This window comes from Danio rerio, chromosome 18 (genome assembly GCF_049306965.1).
Source record: "Danio rerio strain Tuebingen ecotype United States chromosome 18, GRCz12tu, whole genome shotgun sequence".
In the NCBI taxonomy this organism is placed as follows: Eukaryota; Metazoa; Chordata; class Actinopteri; order Cypriniformes; family Danionidae; genus Danio; species Danio rerio.
In genome coordinates this window covers 36447312-36469465 of record NC_133193.1, presented here as the reverse complement: position 1 = coordinate 36469465, position 22154 = coordinate 36447312, and the positions used below count along the sequence as shown (strand labels likewise).

At 38.7% G+C, this 22154-nt stretch overlaps 1 protein-coding gene across 1 annotated transcript; it reads right to left on the bottom strand.

Annotated features, from left to right (window-relative positions):
* Positions 1 to 1075: 1075 nt before the first annotated feature.
* On the bottom strand, positions 1076 to 6208 carry olfcq11 (olfactory receptor C family, q11). Its single transcript, XM_678970.7, has 6 exons — positions 5973 to 6208; positions 5464 to 5755; positions 4540 to 5352; positions 4177 to 4404; positions 3949 to 4072; positions 1076 to 3858 (listed from the first exon to the last, which is right to left on the bottom strand). Exons 1-6 carry the CDS (start codon positions 6191 to 6193, stop codon positions 2945 to 2947), a joined length of 2592 nt encoding a protein of 863 aa, XP_684062.4. The 5' UTR covers positions 6194 to 6208; the 3' UTR covers positions 1076 to 2944.
* Between the last annotated feature and the right edge of the window lie 15946 nt (positions 6209 to 22154).

Sequence of the window (22154 nt, the reverse complement as noted above, 5' to 3'; positions counted from 1 at the left end):
TCTAGATGGCAGTATATTCCTAGTTTTTTTTTTCTTTCTAGGACAGCAACATCAAAACTGTTTAGTTTTAACCCAACTCTAATTAAACACAGTTAACTATGAACCAGCAATAGAAGTCACAATCATTAGAGTCATTAGAAATTAGCTTTCTGTGAACAGTTTTAAAGATTTTTTTTACTAAGTTGTACATATTTTTATATAATATAAAGAACTTTATAATATATAATATAATGTACAGCATTTCTTGTGGTTTTTAAATCTGATTGGTTTAGAGCAAGTGTATTTGAAATTGCTGATGCTGTTTGCTGTGTTAATGCAAGGGTTCTTAACTGGTTTGGCCATGGGACCCACATTTTTACATGGTCTTCAAGCTGCGACCCAGATTTTTAGGAACTATAATACAATTTTAGGAATTATAATTAATTTGTATTTATTTGTTAACATACAAGTAGTGACAGTTAAAATATATAAAAATAATACTTACAAATAAACAATATTTTATTGCTGTCATTTAACAAAATGTATCAAATTATAGAAATATTACTTGTAAAAACGACAAATACTGAAAACAGTGGTTAGGGTAAGGAAAGGTTTAGTTACCATGAACTAAACTGAACATTTAATAAAACATGTTGTCTGGTTTCTAAATGTCATTTTAATTTAGATGGTTTCATAATCTCTGAGAGCACCTTCCTAGTTATGACACACTGAGGCTTTAAGTCTTTTTTGTCGTCAATATATGTAAATCCAAACTTTACATATTCAGGTTCGTACTTGCGCTTCGACATATTTGTTGCTATAGTTAAATGAAATTTCACATGTCAAACGGTAGGGTTGTCGGGCACGCATTTCAAAATAAAAGTCAACATAAGTAAAAAATTCAACTTTTGTTTTTTTGACCACACACTCCGCGACCCACCAGTTGAGAAACACTGTGTTAATGTTTTAATTATCACCTGTAATTATTCTTAAAAATTATGTACTTTTCATCATATTCATATTACTATCTTATGCTGCTTATATATCCAGTATTATTCAATCATTTTTCTTTTTTTTTCTTTTCTTTTTCATCATATATATCACATTAAAAACATAATTTGAAACCCTGTACATTCTTAAAACCCAGTATTTAAATAATGGCAGTCGGCACAAAGTACATTTGATACACATTTTTCTTTACTTTACATTTTCTTTACTTTCCAAAATGTCCTTTTGATGACAAGAGCTTAAAAATTATATATTTAAGGGATAAGAACAATCTTCAATAATGATGTGTGCTTTCTGTTTAACCCTCATTGAATAAATCTTTATTTGGTTGTCTTTACCTACAATTACAATGGCAATTTTTACTACTCGACAAAGTTTTTGCTTTTCCTTAATTGGTAACAGTCCATACCATGCATCATGTTAAAACTCGCAACACTTTCAACCAAGTTCTTGTATACCATCTCCAGAACATCCTGACTCTCACCAAATTGTTGTAACCTGTTAATGAGATATAATCTCTGCATTCCTTTTTTTTTAAAAATGCACTCTGCAATTGCAGCAAATGATAATCGACGATCAATAGATGTTCCTAAATATTTAAAACATTCAACTGTCTCTATTTCATGTCCCTCAAAGATCAGAGGTTTCAACCCTTGTTGACAGAAATCTGAAGATGGATGTACATCATCGCTTTCCATCCAGCCTGATAGAGTTTGAGAGGTACTGCAAAGAGGAATGGGCATAAATTGACAGGTGTGCTAACCTTGTGGCATCATATTCAAAACGACTTGAGGCTGAAATTGCTGCCAATGGTGCATCAACAAAGTATTGAGCAAGGGCTGTGAATGCTTATGTAAATGTGATTTTACAGTTTTTTTTTTTTTTTTTTTAATAAAATTATTAATTAATTTACAATTTCAAAAATCTTTTTTTTTTCACATTGTCATTATGAGGTATTGTGTGTAGAATTTGGAGGAAATAAACAAATACTTTCCAGATGCACTGTAGTCAAGGATGGGGCTGGTTCTCAAGCCAGGTTCCAAACATGGGACACCCTGATATGCTACAGTACCATACAATAAGAAATAATATGCCAAAATGAAGTGAGTTTTTCTTTAAATCAAGCTAAATAATCTGCCAATGGGGTAAGCAAAATAATCTTATCACAAATCGAAAAACAAGATTATTTTGCTTACCCTATTGGCAGATTATTTTGCTTGATTTGAGGAAAAACCTCATTTTGTCATATTATTTCTTAAAACAAGACAAAATGTTTTGCTTGTCTAGAAATAGCTTCTTGATTTAAGAATTTGTAGATATTTGGACTAGAAACAAGAAAAAAATCCAAGTGAGAAAAACATTTTTTGCAGTGTAAGTACACTGCAAAAAAAATTTTTCTTAGATGTTTTGTGTTAGATTTTGTGTCTCAAGCAAAATAACCCAGTAAATGATTTAGCATCAGTCATTTTATGCCAGAATAATCTAAATTACAACATATTTACTTTAAACTTAGAAGATGGTCATCAGTAGTTTACAGATGTAGCTATGGAAGAAACTGCTTAAAAGGTGTGCCAAAGTTGTAGTCATACACAAAAAGACCTGAGACTGTAATTGGTGCCACAAGTGCTCAAAGAACAAAGTACTTAACAAACTGTGACCTTGTTTGCCCAGCAAATTGTTTTTAAATATTAAATACATTTGCAAATATTAAACAAACCTTTTTCACCTGATCATTATAGGATATTGTCTGAAGAGTGTTGAGGACAATAAATAATGTAACCCATTTTGGACTAAGGCTATAACATAAAAGGGACAAAACAAGTGACATGAATTCTTTAAGGATGCACTGTATTTTTTAGAGGTTTTATGTTATTGTTATTGTTTATTCTCCCATTCAAGTAAAACAAATTCATTTCAAAGACATATTTGTCTGAGGTTTTACTAACAGCAAATAGATCTATTTATTTTTTGTACCTTTTCCCATAATGGCTTTCTTAGTGTTTCTTTCTGGGTGTAATATAATGATGTAGCACTTCGGGGCAAATATTGCTAGCAGTAAGCCAAAACTAGAAGCTAGTATGGCAAAAATCTCCACAGCCACAGCATACTTCCCTGGAGAGCTCACATATGCTGGAACAAATGCAATCCACACAGCACAAAAGATCAGCATGCTAAAAGTGATGAACTTTGCTTCATTAAAACTATCTGGAAGGTTTCTGGCTAGGAAGGCCAGCAGGAAGCTTACTGCTGCTAAAAGTCCAATGTATCCCAGCAGCAGAGAAAATCCAGCCACTGAGCCAATGGCACATTCATATACTATAATAGATCTGATATACCGGCTGTTTTTATGAGGTGTTGGAGAAGCAGTTGACAGCCAGACTGCACATATCAAAACTTGAAGAGCTGTTAGGATCAGGACTGTACCTCTTTGTTGAGCTGCTCCAAACCATTTCATGGCATTTTTACCCTCGGGTCGTGATGATTTAAAGACAGCTATTACCACCATAGTCTTAACCAGGATACTGGAGACACACAGAACAAAGCTTATGCCAAACACAGCATGTCTTAATTGACACGTCCACAACTGTGGCTGACCAATGAACAGCAGCACACACAAGAAAGAGAGTTTAAGGGACAACAGAAGCAGGAAGCTGAGCTCTGAATTATTTGAACGTACTACAGGAGTGTTGCGGTAATGAGCAAAAATGGTCATTACAAGAGCACAGATGAAAGTGCCAAGCATGGCCGCAGTGGTCAGAGAAATGCCCAAAGGATCCTCATACGAGAGAAACTCTACTTCTTTTGGGATGCATTGATCTTTTTCTGGGTTGGACCAGAAATCATTTGGACATGCTATGCACTCAGTGGTATCTGTGTATGAGAAACAAAGAAATGCGTTTTAATAGTTAAATCAACTGTTTGTTTGTTATCGGAGGAAAATTAAAAATAATACTTTCTCACCTGTTGTATTGGAAATCTCTCCATCTCCACATGGCAAGCAGTCAAAACAGCAGACAGGAAGCCCTTTCCTTGTTGCTTGTCTAGTTCCAGGGGGGCAGCTTTCACTGCACACAGACCGTGGAGGCTGAAAAACACATTAATTGTTGCTATTTAGGCCAGACATGATTTGACTTTATACTGTTTGTATGATCTGTTTTTACATTAGTCACATTATGTTTTGATAATTACTTTATTTGTCTCAAAGTTCCAGTATATTGCATTTTCATCTAGTGTGAACACCTTCCCTGTTGTCACCCCTTCATCTACAACACCAATTCTTCTGACAGTTACTGACTCCTCAGAGCTCAGCTGCCAGTTCAGCACATCATAGATGGCCAGAGCATCTCCATTTTTGTCAAAGGACACATGATCCCCAAAGCCTGTGGTAAATTTCACTCTTTGAAGGTAGTGAACCAGCTGCACAATTTGTAGACAAGATGATTGTTATCTTTTTACCAGACATTTTGAGTAAGATTACAGTTTTTTTTTTTTTGCACATTATTCTCTTCTAAATGAATAGAATATAAATGCACTTTTACATTTAAGTTTTACCTGCCAAGGTTTTAGATTTGATATGTCAACACATCTGTTCTCACTGAATGGTCCTCTCCCCTCCTCACAATGCATTAGGTCATGTAGTGCGTGTGCTAGAGCATAAACTGCCTTATAGACATTATAAGAAGCTCTCAGCTCAGAAACATCAGTGTATGGTGTAAATTTGCTTCTCAAATCCTCTTGCCCTGAGCACAATTTGGTTCTCAGTCCTCCAATAGTGTCGAAATTGCATTCAAACATGTTCTCCCAGAATATCCTCATCATACTGTTTTGTGAAAAATTGTCGGGACGAAGGCGTAACAGAAAGTTGTCAAGTCCTTCAATCTCTCCCCGTCGGATGGCAATTCCCAGTGTACCCCCTAAAACATACCTAAGTCGGGGATTAAGAAGCACAGGTGAGGTGGACCAAGCCTCACTAGCAATCCATTGCCTGCCTGTAATATTTTTCAACAGCATCTCATCAATCACAGGCAACAAATAGCTTGAAGTGGAAAACACAACCACTACTTTTGCTGTAGAGTTCTGAATGACTCTGACTATGTGTTGTACTGCCATCTGGTTGTTATCATTGGGGAGAATCTCAGAGAAAGCCACGCAACCTCCAAATTGCTGCACATCATGGTGGAAAGACAGAGCAGCATTTATGCCATAATCATCATCACTGTAGAGGAGACCAACCCAGGTCCATTCAAAATGCCTCAAAATTTGAATCATAGCCCGCACCTGGAAAGCATCACTGGGTATTGTTCTGAAGAAAGAGGGGTACTTTTTCCTGTTACTCAAACAGGAACAGGTGGCATAATAGCTAATCTAATTAGGAAAAATCGAGGAGAGAGACAGAGAGATGAGCATAACGCACGTTCATTATATAACTGTGTGTGTGTGTGTGTGTGTCTGTGCGTGCTTGTATAAATATCTTACCATAGGCATTCGAAAAAGCCCCAAAACACTAGAAATTGCAATAGAATGTGTAGATCCTGGATCACCTATGACTCCAATAACTGGTGGTGGGCCTTTGCAGTTGAGGTCAGAGAGGGTCTCCTCTGTCCCACTTATAAGAGCTGTAGCTGCCCGAAATGCCACTCCAAGCCTTAAACAGTTGTCATACATCTGGTAACCAAGTGTGATGTTAGGCAGCAGGTTGGGATTGTTATTAATCTCATTGATGGCAAAAACCATTGTTATTGCCTGCTGGAAGCTTGTCATATAGAAGCTGGAGAAGACAAACAATGTTTGATTATTAACTTCAACATTACTAACAATATATGTAACAATAAAGAAAACAATTGAACTGCGTTTCACATTAATTGAGTTTAAAATGATAAAATAATAATAAATTATGGAAACAAGAAAAAAAAAATAAATAATACACACACACACACACACACACTTCCTACACATTTTTTTCAGTCATTGTGGTTTAGACTGACTTTTCACAGTGGGGTAGTTTTGGCTCTGTTCTGAAGCTTAGCCCCGGGAATGCTTTGAGGTATTGAATCTCAAATAAACCACCAATTAAAAAGTCTCCATTCTGGTACATCCCGTTCAATGTAAAGTGTCCTTGTAGTTGACAGGTTCCTGAACTGGCCATCAAAGCCACAGACATATAATTACAAGATATAAAAAAATAAATGTGCAGAATCACCCACATCCCTCTTATCTGTTTATGTCCTTCGTCATTGAGATCACATATATATAAAGCCTTTTTTTTTCTTCTTGAAAGGCGGTACCACTCTAAAAATAAAGATATTGTGTTTGTCATTCTGTCGTTTTAACATAGCATAATACAATAAAAAAAAACAGATGTATTACTATATGCAATTGTATTATTATGTTTTAAAATTATCACTAAAAAAATATTACTTTGTTTTATAGTTTCTGGGAATAAGAGATAAGAGTTTTGATGACAGAAAGATCATAAACGTATAGTCTCAAAGGTATTAATTCCATAAACAAATACCACCCCAAGTTTATATTCTCAAAATGTGATTTACAAGTTAAATAAATCAATTCGTACATACACAAGTCTTAAACACAATATTGTAGACAGTATTTAGTTTTTTCAGTTTACATATATTTGTAGCTTATAATAAAGTCTTGCAAAATATTGTTAATATTTTACCTTTTCTGGATGTTGAAACTACATTTAAATACAGAATTTGTGTAAATGGCTGTTTGAAAAAGAAATTAAGCAACAAAAAAACTTCTAGTTTTTGAAATGAACTCAGGTTACAGTTAAGTGTTTTTTAAATTTTCTGTTAAGAAAATACTCTGTATTCTTTTGCATTTGAGATTATTGTAATACAAACCTGAATGATTTCAAATATGTGGATCACATTTTGTCAATGTTTTGTCAATACAGTATACATGAGAATTCTGAGTAAATTCCAAATCATCTTTCATTTGACATCTAGATGGCAGTTGTGTCTTTGACTTTGTATTGTAAAGCACCTGCAGTTCATCACAAAAACGGTCTAATTCTCTTGAGGTTATTACACAAACAGCATATTCCATTAGTTTTGTGAGAAGAACATTAAGCACAGTAACCACAGAACATATAATCAAGCTAATTATCCATAAATGCGTTTGTGTCTGATGCTAAAATACTTTAAATCTCAGTTTTATCAAATCTGATAAAAAGGCCACAAGCTGCAGTTAGACTCCAAACACATTTTAAGAAATTACTATTGAAAAGACATCAACATTTTAATATCCACATCAAGTCTGTGTTGATAGCCTTCTAGTTAGTGCTTCGACACATAGCACTTTGGTACTTATGGCAACTAAAGTTTGGCTCCTGGCCTAAGGCTCTTTGCCATTCCATCCCCTCTCTTTTTGCTTTGCTGACATTTTTCTTTCTATAATATTTTTTATATATATTGCCACCTTGGAAATAGGGATGCACCGATACCAGTATCGGGTCGATAATAAAATACTCATACTCATATTGGACATGAAAGGCCGATACCACGCATTGATTCCACTCAACAGTAATTCACTACATGGATGTGACTTGTTGTCCTAACTGACTTCAATGCCTTAATGTATAATAAGCCTAATGTATTATATATTAATAGCTTAGTCCTTATAAACAATACATTTATATAATACATTATTAACAAATACATAGGCTACTGAAGAATAAACCGAATATAAAATATGATCCTTGCATAATAATCACAGCTAAACAAGCTAGCACTCATTTTATATATACACTATAAATTTAAAAAAATGAAAGAAATTTTAAGTAATGGAACATTATGAAAAAATCTAAAGACTACAGGCTAAATAAAAGTTAATCAGATCTAAACATTATGGGGACCACCATGTGCGTGTCAGTTTACAGCTTCTGTAAAGATCAGACTGCCTATACAGATCAAACAATCTTAATAAACACCATGCGGATGTATAACTATTTTGATAAGTACCGTTAATGAAATATTTAAAACCATATGATCTTGCTTATACGATTTGCGTTTTGTTCTTTTTTTTAAAATGCCTTTTAGTTTTAAAATCTCTCAAGTTAATATTCGCTATCGGGTAGCATGATCTCATTCAGAGATATTGGAGTTCATTAACAAGATGCGCAGTACGACTATTGACTCGTACCTTCTTGTAAGTTTACACACTGCATACACAGGCCTACAGCTCTGGTGTGTTATGAATTACATGTTTTAAATGACAGCGAGGCATGCTACATTTAGTTTTTATTGTAAAATATACATTATAACCCACTACATAGTAAATCAATATTTTTGAATGCTTGCTTATTGGCAGCTTATATAATAGTTGAGCTTAAATAAGCTGAGCACATTTTTATTAATATTAAAACACATTAATACAAACTAGCCATCCTTTGATTTTTTTGAAGTTTTTGTTTCCGTTTCAAGAGTTCACACTAAGCTGATGATTGGTTATAAGCTAGTTTGGCATGCTGTCCCAGGAGAGAGCCCTGAGCTCATGAGACAGGGCGAGAGGGGAGTTTGAGCACAGGTAGATCTCGGGAACCCTCCAAGATGTCATTCGCTCGGGACAGCAGCCACGTATTGAAAGACCCCCCCCCCAAAGGGCGCTGATATCAACGCTATATCCGCCAGCTGGATATATTATTGATAAAGGATAGGAGAAAGAAAGATTCCTGTGGGAGCGTGGGAAAGCAGGGAGAGCGCTGGAATCAGAGCTGCAGGGCCAGATTCCTGCAGAAGTCACGAAAGGAAGTCGGCGGTAGGGGACTCCTGCGGGAATCGTGCTCGGGAATGACTCCTGCAGGAGTCAGAGCAGTTGGGTAAGGGCCTATGTGGAAGGAAAATAGAGAAGCAGGATATGTGCTAGAAGGAAGAAGAGAATAGCGGAGAAGTTTGACGCTGAAAAGAAATTAAAGGAGGGGGCGGGAGAGAGACTCGACGCTTGGAGGAAGCGGAGCACTCGCTGCTGGGAAGCAGAAACAAAAGTGGGGCTGAGAGACTAGATGCAAGGAGGGAGTGGAGCACTCGGCGCTGGGACAGAAAGGGGGGGGCGGAGAGACTCGAACGTTCAGGGGGAGGGAAGCACTTGACACCGGAAGGAAGGGTATAGCGGAGACTTGACGCTGGAAGGGAGCGGAACACTCGACGCTGGACGAAAGAAAGGTTCAACTATTGGCTGGGGGGACAGTGGTTGACTCCTGTAGGAGTCGAAGCTTAAGATAACTCCTGCGGGAGTCAGGAGCGGGAACTAGGATCCTGTAAGAGTAGGGCAAAAGAGAGGGTAGTGGTGGCTTTTGCAGTAGAAGTGAATGGTGAAGGGGAGGCTAAGGTGGGCATGGCTCCTGCAGGAGTCGGCACCTGGGGTGTCACTCCTGCGGGAGTTAGAGAAGCAAAGTAGCGCATGCAAGAAAGCTGGAGGAAAATAAAAAGGGGAGAGTATGCAGACTTTGTACACTTTGGAGCAGGGCAGAGTAGTGCTTTGCTGAGGGGAGAAGCAGAGTTGACTCCATGCTGGAGAGACAGGGAGGGAGAAGCATGGGTAATGCTCAGCGTTACACATGCTGATTCCTTTGGCTACCAATGGGTGATTTAATGTTTTAAAGAGGTGGTAGCTAGGTGGTTTGCAGCCATGTCAGTCCTGAATAGGGAGGGGCAGGAGTAAGGTGGGACTCCATTTCGGAGCCAGCTGCCAAAGTTTATAAATATACATAAAGAGTTGGCAAGGTGTCTTGATTTCGGTCCGTAAACCGCTCTTCCTCTGTATTACATCACATGCAAGCTCATAGGATGTATAGATCAGCCGTGGATGCTGATAATAACTTATTAAGGTCCTGGAGTTGATTAATTGTTCAAGGGAATAGGGTGATCTGGGGTTATTGGAGGCAGAGTCTTTGTGCAGTGCAGCTGGGGGCATGGCTTCTTCGAAAATAATCGAGCAGCAACCAATCGCTGTAACACTGGCTGTATGTTCAGTCAGTGGGTTTGGCAGGCGGTAATATTTCAGTGGAGGTAAATGTGACTTATCAATTTCATAAGTCCCTATTATAGCATAGATTAAATAATACATGTGGTAATAATAATAATAATAACTAGAACCTAAAGTTCTTGACGGACTTTGATGTTGGCCTGAGAGAGCCAGCGTGACCACTGGGACACTAAGACAGTTGGCATGAAGCGTATGCATTGCTAAGGTGTTGCTAAGCATTGCTAGGTGATTACTAAGGTATTCAGAGTAGTTCCTAAGCAGTTGCTGGGGTTCACTGGTTGTTGACTGGCAAGCCTTATTTACATGTTGATCAACCCCAATGCTAGCCAGCGTTTCTAGCATGTGATAGCATTATGCTGATCATCATGTAGCTAACCGCTGTTGCCAGCTGTAGCATACAAGAAATACCATTGCTAGCCTGGATCAAACAAGCCAATGCCCAGCAGTTCTGATGCTGGAGTAGAAAAGTTCATAAATGGCTACTAGGTCAGAATGTTTGTTGCTATGGATCTAATTTGACAGCTTATTGTAATGATACACCAGAGCGTCTTGTGTGAATGTTAGAAATCAACCCAGATGTCTCTACGACAGTAAAAACTAGGCCTGGACTTATCAAAAAATAGCTTGCCATATTATCATAGAAAATATAATGCTTAGATTATTTATTTTACGGGCAAAGGTGTGACCAGTATTCAAAAATATAGCGACAAATCGCAACAAGGACAGCTTTCTGTCAGTTAACTTAAAATAGCATGACAGTATGTTGGTTTCTCATGCCATCATAATGATTATGTATCAGTAATGTAAGTAATGCCAATAACTAATCAAATAGCAAGTAACTATTAGGATATTTAAGTGCTGTAAAATATATTACAGCATATAATATCTAATGATAAAATATTTTAGTAAAGTGCATACATACTGTACAAATAAGGCTTGCCATACGAAATGGATTTGGACTAATGTAAACCTGGTTCACCATATTGAACTAATTGCTGGAATCTGTATTCTTTCAAGCAGACATAATCATTGTAAAGTTTAAATAGTCTGATGCATATTGTATACTTAAATTATACATCAGGCAGTGAACTGGTTTATAAAAATTCAGACCTAATGTGATGGTTTCTAATGGAAAATGTTCGACGGAAGCGTTTAGGATGTCTAAAATGAAATCTGAGTGTGTGGGACAAGGAAGGCTTTAGCATGATGTACGTTACTGTTTAGCTGTTTAAGTCTGTATAATCATTAATAACGTCTTACGTTTGTCCGTATATGACTGCTTTGACTCTATGGTAAGTGTTGCAGCTAAGGGAATAATCTACTTTATGTTTTGTCTGCCTCGTAACACCACAGTAGAAGATGACTAAATAAAGCGAGAGCAGTGCACGTGTTATTAATATTATTATGGGGGATCTTTACCTTGTAATGCCGGTAGTGCGAGAAAATAACAAGCTGAATCGTCCAAAGTTATACGTGCCATGAGTGGAGCATTATTGATCGCTGTATCTAAATGCATAATGGAATACAGCTAGTACTGGGCACTCGATTAGTCTGGACCAGCAATTGCTGGATCCAGGAACGCTGCCTGGAGGCTTGTGCAGTCAATGGAGGTTCGTCCCCGGCGTGAGTGAAGGCCAGCGGCCCTGAGTTTAAAGACGCAGACTTGTTGGTGTGCTCTGCTGAGTGGTAGTGTGCTGGATGTCGGGTAGGGGAAGCGAGAGAAGCCGTGCAGTTAAGGGTGTTATTTTCAGAGAATTCTGCTTGAATGTTACAGCGTTTGAATATTCTTTAAGAGGAAGATGACTACAAGGTAAGATGATTGGTTATTTATACTGATTTAGGCATCGTCTGATTGGTGGTTCGTACATTAGTTTGACTCGAGGCCAGCCGTGTCAATCATAAGCACGTGATCCTCTCGAAATTAGTTTATAAGTAAACTTCACATATTTTTATCAAACGAAAAATGCAATGGGGCGAGGCAGTGGCGCAGTAGGTAGTGCTGTCGCCTCACAGCAAGAAGGTCGATGGGTCACTGGTTAGAACCTCGGCTCAGTTGGCATTTCTGTGTGGAGTTTGCATGTTCTCCCTGCCTTCGAGTGGGTTTCCCCCACAGTCCAAATACATGCGGTTCAGGTGAATTTGGTAGGCTAAATTGTCCGTAGTGTGTGAATGTGTGGATGTTTCCCAGAGATGGGTTGCGGCTGGAAGGGGATCCACTGCGTAAAAACTTGCTGATTAAGTTGGTGGTTCGTTCCGCTGTGGCTACCCCAGATTAATAAAGGGAAGAAAATGAAATGAAAAATGCAAAGAATTGCTTCTTTTGATTTCCATTTAAATTAATTTAATATAATTATTAGGCTACGCAACATTGGCTGATTGTGTTTTTACAGATAGCCTACAGATAGACTTTTTGGCTCAAAGACATTTATGCCTGTTAATTTCAGTGCTGTATTTTGACAGATTTCATGTTTACCCTAGCCTTGTTTTTCTGTTCATCCCTTCCTGCTGCCAGTCTTGTGACCATCTGCCTGTTATTGTGACTAGGATTCTGGATTGCCTTCATACATATGCTTGCACCCATGTTGACCATTGCTTGCCTGACCTTCTCAATAAACCTTCATGTGGATCTGAACTCTGTTATCAGTGTCACATCCCCTGGTTACACCAGCGTTTCCTCCAGAGTATCATACTATTTCGTGTGTTTAATTTTTTATTTTTAGACTTTAACTGCAGTTCAGCAGTTCACTTTCATTCAGCAACATATTGTTCATGCCCCGTGACAATACTTAATTGAAAATATGAAGGACTTCTGGAAGAGTGCTGTTGTAAGAGGCTAAATTATCATATGCATTTGTTTATATGACAAAACATGTCTTTTTCACTCAAGAAGGTCCATGCTGACTACAAAGGCATAAACTGATAAGATCAGGGCCTGTTGTGTGGACTTTGGGGGTTTTATGGCGTGGTCACATGTTGATTGGTCAGTTTTAATGTCTTGAATGGCTTTAGTCACATGGTCAAGAAAGATACAAAATAGGTGGTAAACTTGAGCTCTGTCTCTTTTCCTGCCCTCTTTTTTCCTGGCCTGTCTTTTCCAGCTCTGCTCCTTTCCTCCTCTGGAGTCTTTCTTCTTTGACTCTACTGCAATCAGGCTAACTTCTGGGCCTGCTCTCTTTGTCTCTCTCCCTCCCTCTTGTGTCTCTCCTTCTACCTCTGGTAACTTTTTAATTTTACATTTAAGCTGGGTACAATTTATATCATATGTTTTATCATTTCATATTTTATCATTTTATACAGTTATTTTGTATTTAATTCAGTTGTAACCATGGAGAATTATTGTCATTAAATCATCTCATTTGTGATTTACTTTTGATTTAACATCAACATTTAGTTGTTCCAAATTGCAATACAATACAATCACATAATATCAATGCTCTCCCACATTTATAGCTATTAATACTGCCCTTATTTCCTTATTTTTGGAATGAGATTGCAGAAGAATGGTTTGACTAGAAATGTACAGTTTTATTATCATCATGCTGATAACTTTTTAGTCGCTCGGCAGAACTACAGTTCGAACTGCTGTGGTTTAAAACCATTCTTACACTGTTTTAATAGAATTTGATACTGCATGGCGAACGGAAAGAAAAAACTAAAAATTTTGGCTTGGGTAGTCCTTTTAGGTAATCAAAAATCGCTGTTTACATGGTAGACTCTTAATCAGTCATATTTTTATCATAAATTCTAAATATTGGTGTCCATATAAATCTACTCAGTAAAAGTGCCTGATGATGTCACAAGCTGTCAAAGACAGCCGATTTCTCTGCCTTCAAGTTGCTTCCCTGCGCCCTCAAATGTTTCATTAAGTTTAACGTGTGTCTCCCCTACATGCAACTTTTGTAAAGAGTCTGCTTCATGTTGCTGTGTCAGAATATTTGCTTGTAAAATACAGCCATACTTTAGAACGCTTAGTTTAAGCAAATTTGATGAACGCGATTCTGCGTGTTGATGAATCCGAAAGGATCCCTCGCTCACCGGGTGCTCTGTACTGTGCGTGTTTCCTAGCAACAAGAGCAAATGCCTGACATCGCTGACTGTCCAAAGTTTCTTTAAGGTTTTCTATATGTATTCTATAGTCTTTGCAGTGTCCGTATCCCTCAAAGCTGTTTAGATTTAAATCTTTAGAGGTGGAGTGACTAAAGTCCCTCTAAGAAGTCTAGATTCTTTGGTACCTGCCTTTGATGGCCTTGGCCACGTTGTCCCCCGATAATGTCAATAGACCGGACTGTCTTAGCAACTGGCTAAATGTTAAGGAGGACTAATCAAACTTGTTTCTACTTTATAATTAATGTTCTCAACTTGCAATACAACTTTACAATGAGTACAATTGTTTGTATTCAATACCTCATTATTATTATAATTTTCTATTTTCCATAATTGCAATGTCTGTATTTTGGATTATTTTCATAGTCCACTTAGAATCCAATATGAAAATCTTTTTTTTTTTTTTTTTTGGCATTGATTGTTTTGAAATTCAAATGGCACTTACATGCCTGTGTTTTTAATTCTATAATAAATAGGGTGTATATTTATATATATATATATATATATATATATATATATATATATATATATATATATATATATATATATATATATATATATATATATATACTCACCGGCCACTTTATTAGGCACACCTGCCCAACTGCTCGTTAATGCAAATTTCTAATCAGCCACATGGCAACAATTCAGTGCATTTAGGCAAGTAGACATGATCAAGGCGATCTGCTGCAGTTCAAACTGAGCATCAGGATGGGTAAGAAAGGTGATTTAAGTTACATTGAACGTGGCATAGTTGTTGGTGCCAGACATGCTCATCTGAGTATTTCAGAAACTGCTGATCTACTAAGACAACCATTAATGCACAACCATCTCTAGGGTTTATAGAGAATGGTCCGAAAAAGAGAAAATAACCAGTGAGTGGCAGTTCTGGGGGCACAAATGCCTTGTTGATGCCAGAGGTCAAAGGGAAATGGCCAGATTGAGCTGATAGAAAGGCAACAGTAATTCAAATAACCACTCCTTACAACTGAGGTATGCAGAAGAGAATCTAAACCATGGGTGGGAAAACACGGTCCTGGAGGGCCGGTGTTCTGCACAGTTTATCTCCAACTCTAATCAAACACACCTGCTTATAGATTTCTAGTGTTCTTAAAAGACACTGATTAGTATGTTCAGGTGTTTTTGATTAGTGCTGCAGCTAAACTATGCAGGACACCGGCCCTCTAGGACTGAGTTTGCCCATCCCTGATCTAAACACACAAAACGTTGAATCTTGAGGTGGATGACCTACAGCAGCAGAAGACAACAGTGAGTACCACTCCTGTCAGATAAGAACAGGAAACTGAAGCTACAATTTACAGTTTCACAAAAATTGGATAATAGAAGAGTGGAAAAACATGGTCTGGTCTGATGTGACTTGGTTTCTGTTGTAACATTTTGATGGTAGGGTCAGAATTTGGCATCAACAGCATGAAAGCATGCATACATCCTGCCTCGTATCAATGGTTTAGACTGGTGGTAGTGGTTATACTGGTGTGGGGGATATTTTCTTGACACACTTTGGGCCCAATAGTACCAACTAAGCATTGTTTCAACACCACAGCCTACCAGAGTATTGTTGCTGACTAGGTTCATTCCTTTATGACCACAGAGTACCCATCTTCTGATGGCTACTTCCAGCAGGATAACACGCCATGTCATAAAGCACAAATCATCTCAGACTGGTATACTATGAATTATACCGAGCCATGAGTGTGAGCACAACTTCATTACCAGAGGCACAGTCTTCCAACGTGTTCCCTGGCACTTACTCTTTCCGGTGAGGAGTACTCAAATGAAAACAGATGGTTACCAGGGAGAGAAGACACAAGCCCGCCTAGGAGGGGGAACTACATTGTGGCTGACTGAACATATGGAATTGCCTGTGGCTAACGCACATAGCGGGCACCTATACCCAGAACACAGGCTGACCAGCATACATGCCAACAACATAACTGGCCAACACCTGAGTCCTCTGCTGAGTCAGAAGCTGGGGGCCTCGGAAGAATCTCTGCAGGGTTCATTAAGCGAGAAACTCAACTGACAAAGCGAGAAAGCAGACTTATCTCTGTGTTAGAGAGAAAGGCAAAGCAAGCGTTTTACAACACTTAACTGAATTTCCTTATTCACTGGGGTTTCGCAGCACATGTGAGGAAATCGGCTTCCCTCAAGATGAAAAAAATCACAATATATTAGGTGTCGCCCAGCTCACAGCTCTACAGTGTCTGATAGAAAGGCGCCTGGTGCTAATGCCCAAAAGGATGTGCGCTCTGAGTGGAGTGTGCTTTTCACTCCTGGGGGACACGTCTCGCCCTCGCTCAGTCAAGCAAAGGAGATGGCATCCACTGTTTAGTGGGTATGATCCAACCTCTGTTTGAATACGGCACTTCGCTTCTGCCGACCACCGTAACAGATAAAGAGCTGTAAGAGAATCTGAAAGCTGAGTACGATCCGTAAAATACGCAAATCGCGAACAGGACACAGCAATAAAGAGGCTGGGTCTTCCTCCTCCATGGGCAGCGCTTACAGGTTCACTACGTGGTCTAAAAAGAACGCTGTAGGATCCTAGGGCACCTGGGCTACAAATTGCTGGCACATTTCGCTGACCGAAAATGCCCCCAGATACCCACCCATTTGACCGATGCCAACGCGAACAGCAGAGCTGTCTACCTGGAAAGAAATCGTAAATATTGAGTTGAGTGATCGAGGTGACCTCTCCTAAGAGAGATCTCCAATGGGTATGAGGGGAACAGAATAGAATTAATATCCACGTCTAGCGCCTCTGGGAACTGGATGATGAGGCGATGCTTTCCTAGCATGCCGCCATCGCCGCGTCCTCAGAGCGGAGATGATCGTAACGCCAACCCCTCAGTGCAGAGGGCACAGCCTACTGAAGGAGGATAGCATCACACTGATCTGGTATGTTTGGGGTCCTTCTTGGGGAAAAATTAAATCTCCATGCTTCATCTATGGACCATACGTGAGGCATAGACCTAAGCACGGGTGCCAAATGGTGCCTGTCCTCTTCCTCCAGGGCATGTGCCAGAGAGGGGCCATCACATGGTTCTCCCTAACTTTACACAGTATTTGTGCCAGTAGGCTCATATCAGCTGCACTTGGTGGGCAAGAGTGGAATGCAGCAATTGCAGTGTGACAGTCACCCTGTGCGCTCTCAGGGGAGGCACATGGTCATGGTGATCGAGTCCAGCTACAACCCTAGAAAAGAGATGCTCTGCACGAGGGCAAGCTTGCTCTTTTCTCGGTTGAACTGATGCGCTTCTGTGTAAGCATTCTGAACAGCAGCTTGTGTAAGGATGGCTATATCGCTCCATAATATTAACCCTGATAACTGTTATGGAACTCCACACGAGACAAAACTACGAGAATGGTCAGGCGCTAAAACAATAAACTTTCTAATCTGAGAGGAAGAACAGGTAAAGTCGGATGGGGTGGAGTCGGTGTTTCAAGTTGAAGTGGCAAAGGGCCAGTCGTGCTGATTACTGGTTTGTGAAGCACTAACTTAACTAGACTCTCAATGGTAAATAAAGAAAAGAAGGTATCGGAGATGTGAATGTCTGAGCTGTGCGATTAACCCTTTCCGTCTGGGTCTCCGCCTGCTTTCTTGGAGTTTTCTCTTCTTAGGTTTCGTCCTTAGGGTTTCTCTTTTTGTCTTGCTTTGCTAGGCTTTCTTGACTTAAGTTGACTTGAAAACTTGAAGAGAGAGTAACTTTTTAGGAGAAGAGTAGAGGAGCGAGATGATTAGCTCTTTTTCCCTTTTAAGTAAACGCAGTCGGAGTGACGTCTTGAAAAAGATGCGGTGCATAACCATTTTTTGCTCTTTTAGGAAATTTGCAACAATACATACCGCTCTGGAGGAACGGACCCAAAGAACGCCAGGCAAGGGAGAAACCCTGCTCGACCATCTGTCGCCGCAAATCACACACCGGGAGTAGCAGCCCGCTTTCTCGTTCTCTCTCTGGCTGTCGTAACAGTCGGAGAAAAACCCTCATCTTCTTTCTCAGAAGCTTCGTGAAAGGATCTGTAGTTAAAAGGATGTTCAGCTTGGCACTCGCTGCGCTTTTATTACAAATTGATTGTAAGTGGCGACAGCCGATCATGCTGATGCTGCCAACTCATTGGCATTTCATTGGCCCATTTATATACTTATTTAGATGATTGGATTCCGACGAAATGCCCCCGTAGTGGAAGTTTCCACATAGCATTGAAGTTCCTCTCCTGAAGGGGAACTTTATTTATTTTTTAGGATCGGTAAAATATGGTGCCGGATCAGATTTTAGAGGTTTCGGATCTGGCTTGTTCCAGCACAAATTAAGCCATGGTTTTATGTTTGTATGTATGTATGTATGTATAAGAACCTATTGAGGCTTTTAAAAGGATGAAATTATATTTTGTTAATTTTAATAAAATGTATTTTTCAAATTCATATTTTCTTTTAAACTTTCTTTCTCATACATGCTGTAGGGATGGTTTACAGTTTTAACACAAAGAATGACCAGTCTGTCAGATGAAGAAGAGCCAGAGTCAGAGATTCAAATAAATAAATAAAGTTTACTGAAGATAGTTTGCAGCTTCATCAGCAGAAGCCAGCTTCAACACTTCAATGAGTTACAATCACAAATCACAATTAGACTCTCACATAACGTCATTAACTGTGTCACACATATAGGTGTTCTAACCCGATTGTTTAAAACACAGACTAGGATAATTTCCACGTGGGTGCGTGCGTACAATTCTAAACAATATCTTAAGCATAAATGTCAGACATCCACTAGGCTGTTTAGAGCTAACTGCAGATCTGTGAAGCGGATCCACGATCAAATAGAACACACACACTTAAAGTATAATCTGTTTCTTATCCAAGGCTGAGTGTACTCTCAGCCATCTTTATCAAAACTGGTTAAAAAAATCGGTATAATCTACATTCAGGCAGTTATAATATCCTTACTACACAAAGGCTATCTTGAATAAAAAGTAGAATCACTTTAAAATAATTAACCATAAAAATAGCAAAATCACATTTAAATAGTATTTACTCATAGAAATAACAATGAAAACAGTTGCTTCCAGTCCTCAGCCTTCAGTTCCACTCAAGGTCTCCATGACCTCTGAGCTAGTTTGGTGGTTCCAGAAAATAGTTATAAAGAGGCAGGCAAATGCACTGAACATTCTTATATTAAGCAATGTGTTAACTTTATTCATTAATAAATAATCATCTTTAAAAAACATAATGAGAAACATGACATGCGAAAAGAATAAACGTTGATCCATGATGAGATGGATTGGCAGTATATATAATAATCTTATAAATAGATTATTGTCCACCTTTTTCCACAAGTGTTACTTTTTCACTCATCATTTTTTTATATGAATATAGTTCAATTATAAGCTCAAATAGAAGAGGAGATCAGTTAATTGTAATTTTAGTTTTGCTACCATTAATGATAAAGTCAACCTATATTCATAACTACTTATTTTTTCAATCACCTACAAATTTCAGAACTCTGATGTCAATTTTCAAAACTCCAGACACAGAGCTCTAAACAGTCACTACTTTAACCAGTGTTGAGAGTAATGCGTTAAGATATTAAGAAATAAAAAATACTGTAGTTCTATTTCCTATTCGTGGTTAGTGAATATACCCATGTTGTCAATAATCTCCCTCTGGCTATTCTTGGAACTTTTTACTTTGATCGTGGAATGATTTCAGCCTCGAGGTCTGGGGCTATTGGCTCAGCCTGGTTCGCAGTAACGTTAAGCTCTAACGCACAGCAGAAAAGCAGCAACTAGATGAAAATGGCAGAAGACAGGACATTCACGAGATGGACGTCCGTGCATATGGCATTATTTAACTGACAAATGTTGTAAGAGAGTTTTACAATTCAAGAGTGCATTCATGTAATAAGAGCAAGCGAACGCGCCAATTTCCTCTATTCTGGACAAAACTCCTCGCGTGCACTCAAAACACTCCAAGTTAACACTGGCTGCTCACGTGCAAATGATCTCTCTCTCCATCAGATGATGCATAATCACAATATGTGTCTTGCGTTCCCTCTTTTCGTGTTTTTGCTCTCCAGAGATCATGTTAAATTGTTTTCCCAAGAATGTTGATATGGTTAATTTATTGTTCCCCTTCGGTTGGGGAACTTCAGTGCTATACAGTGGATTTAATCTTGGAAAATCCACGTATGGGAGGATTCGGTACAGAAGCCGCTTGTCTGAAAGAGTATTGAACGGGCCAAAAAATGCAAAGAATTGGCAGCGTAAGCTTGCGAGCAAACGCCATCCTTTTCGCTTCAGAGACTTTCTGATCGAGTCGATGAGGGTTCCTCTTGCTGATTCAGCGACTTAAGAGCGAACGAGTGTCTCCCGGTCCAGAGTGGGTTTTCGCAGCGGCAGACAGTCGAGCTGGGTTTCTCCCTTGCCTGCGGTTCTTTGGGTCCGGTCCTCCAGAGCGGTGCGTATTGTTGCAACTTTCCTAAAAGAGCAACACAGTCGTGCAGCACGTCCTTTTCAGGATGGCGCTCCGACTGTGCGTTTCTGGATGCGTGGGTTTCCTGGCTCCAGATGATGGACACGATCACTGCATTGCATGTTTGGGGGTCCAGCATGTTAATGTGGTGCTCGGGGGCGGTTCATGTCGTCACTGCGATGCCATGACTGTTGCAGAGCTAAGATTGCGGCTAACTTTCGTAAGAGAGCAAGCCACCTAAGTTGCCTCCTGCTCTGCAGCGGGTTCCAGCGGGAGATAATCCGCCGCCCAAGGGCCAATGACTGTAAAAAATATGGACGACGCGACAGCCCCTTTTCCCATTGAACGCCTTGAGGGCAAAACGCCTGCTTGATGGGCACAAACTGTCGCAAAAGACTGCTGAAATTGGAGCCTTGACATGCGCAGAAAGACTGTCTGATGGAGCCAGAGGAGGAGCCGCGAAAATGAGCGGAGTCGAGCTTCCAACCAAACGCTTTATGTAAAATCAGCCACGCCCCCCGAACTTCTCACTCGACTGCCGGTGTCTGCACTATAACAAACGCTCACTGATGTAAATAGAAGCACTTACATTTAAAAAACACAATAATATATGGTTTAAAAACGGTGTGATGTAAGCTGTTAAACTTTAATAAAAGCAATACATGGTGGACTGCAGAAATAAACTATCTTTTATACACTCTAGCCTGAATATGAGCACAAATAATATATTCTCTTATTGTTATATTTGTTGTTGGTATTTGTTATCTTCATAGGGGTAGAAATAACACTTGTAAAATATGAACAATAACATATAAACAACACATACATTTTTAGAAAGGTTTTTATTTTTAATTAGCCATCAACAGAACCCAAAATATAGCCTACACACCATAACGATTTACCATGCGGGAACAATCGTGTGTTTAGAAGATAAATACAGCAAGATTACTAAATATCAACAGGATATTTACACATCCTAACCCTGCAATTTGTCCATTTGTGCAAAAAAACTTTGCACTATTAATACAACGTCTATCTGCTGCAACATCACTAGTATATTGTTTATTCATTTTCGCTTGAATTGTTTATTTATTTATTTAATTTTATTGCCTCCTTTTCATTTGGTTTATTCGATGCCTTCATTATATCTGGCAACGAGGAATTTACAATTGATTTTAATGTTAGCTGGAGTGTTCAAATAAAACGCCAACAGTAAATGATGTAAATAAATAATATCTAACATTTACAGCTCTATTAGGTTATATAAGATTCGATTTCAAGAACCTTATAATGATTTATAACAGCAAATTCAGTAGATTACTTAATAACATGCCAAAACTTAAAATGCAGAGACGTCCTGTAAAGCAAGTTCAAATAACCATACAGGAGATCAACGTGGAGATTATTATTTAGACACAAAGAGAATTACTACTAACGATCTCCTGTATTTTCCCCGTACTTAAATGGTTTTATTTTATTGTGCAGTTTTATTGTCATTTTCGTATTTCTTAATTCTTGTGCACTACAAAATGTATTCAATTGTATTATTATTTAATACTTGTGCAAT

Bases quoted from the DNA above. Each gene is read 5' to 3' on its own strand.
- olfcq11 (XM_678970.7), bottom strand. From the start codon at position 6,193: ATGTGGGTGATTCTGCACATTTATTTTTTTATATCTTGTAATTATATG. The intron at 4,405-4,539 runs GTAAAACTTAAA...CAAATTGTGCAG, and splicing joins CAAATCTAAAACCTTGGCAG to CTGGTTCACTACCTTCAAAG. The intron at 3,859-3,948 runs GTGAGAAAGTAT...TCTCATACACAG, and splicing joins AGAGATTTCCAATACAACAG to ATACCACTGAGTGCATAGCA.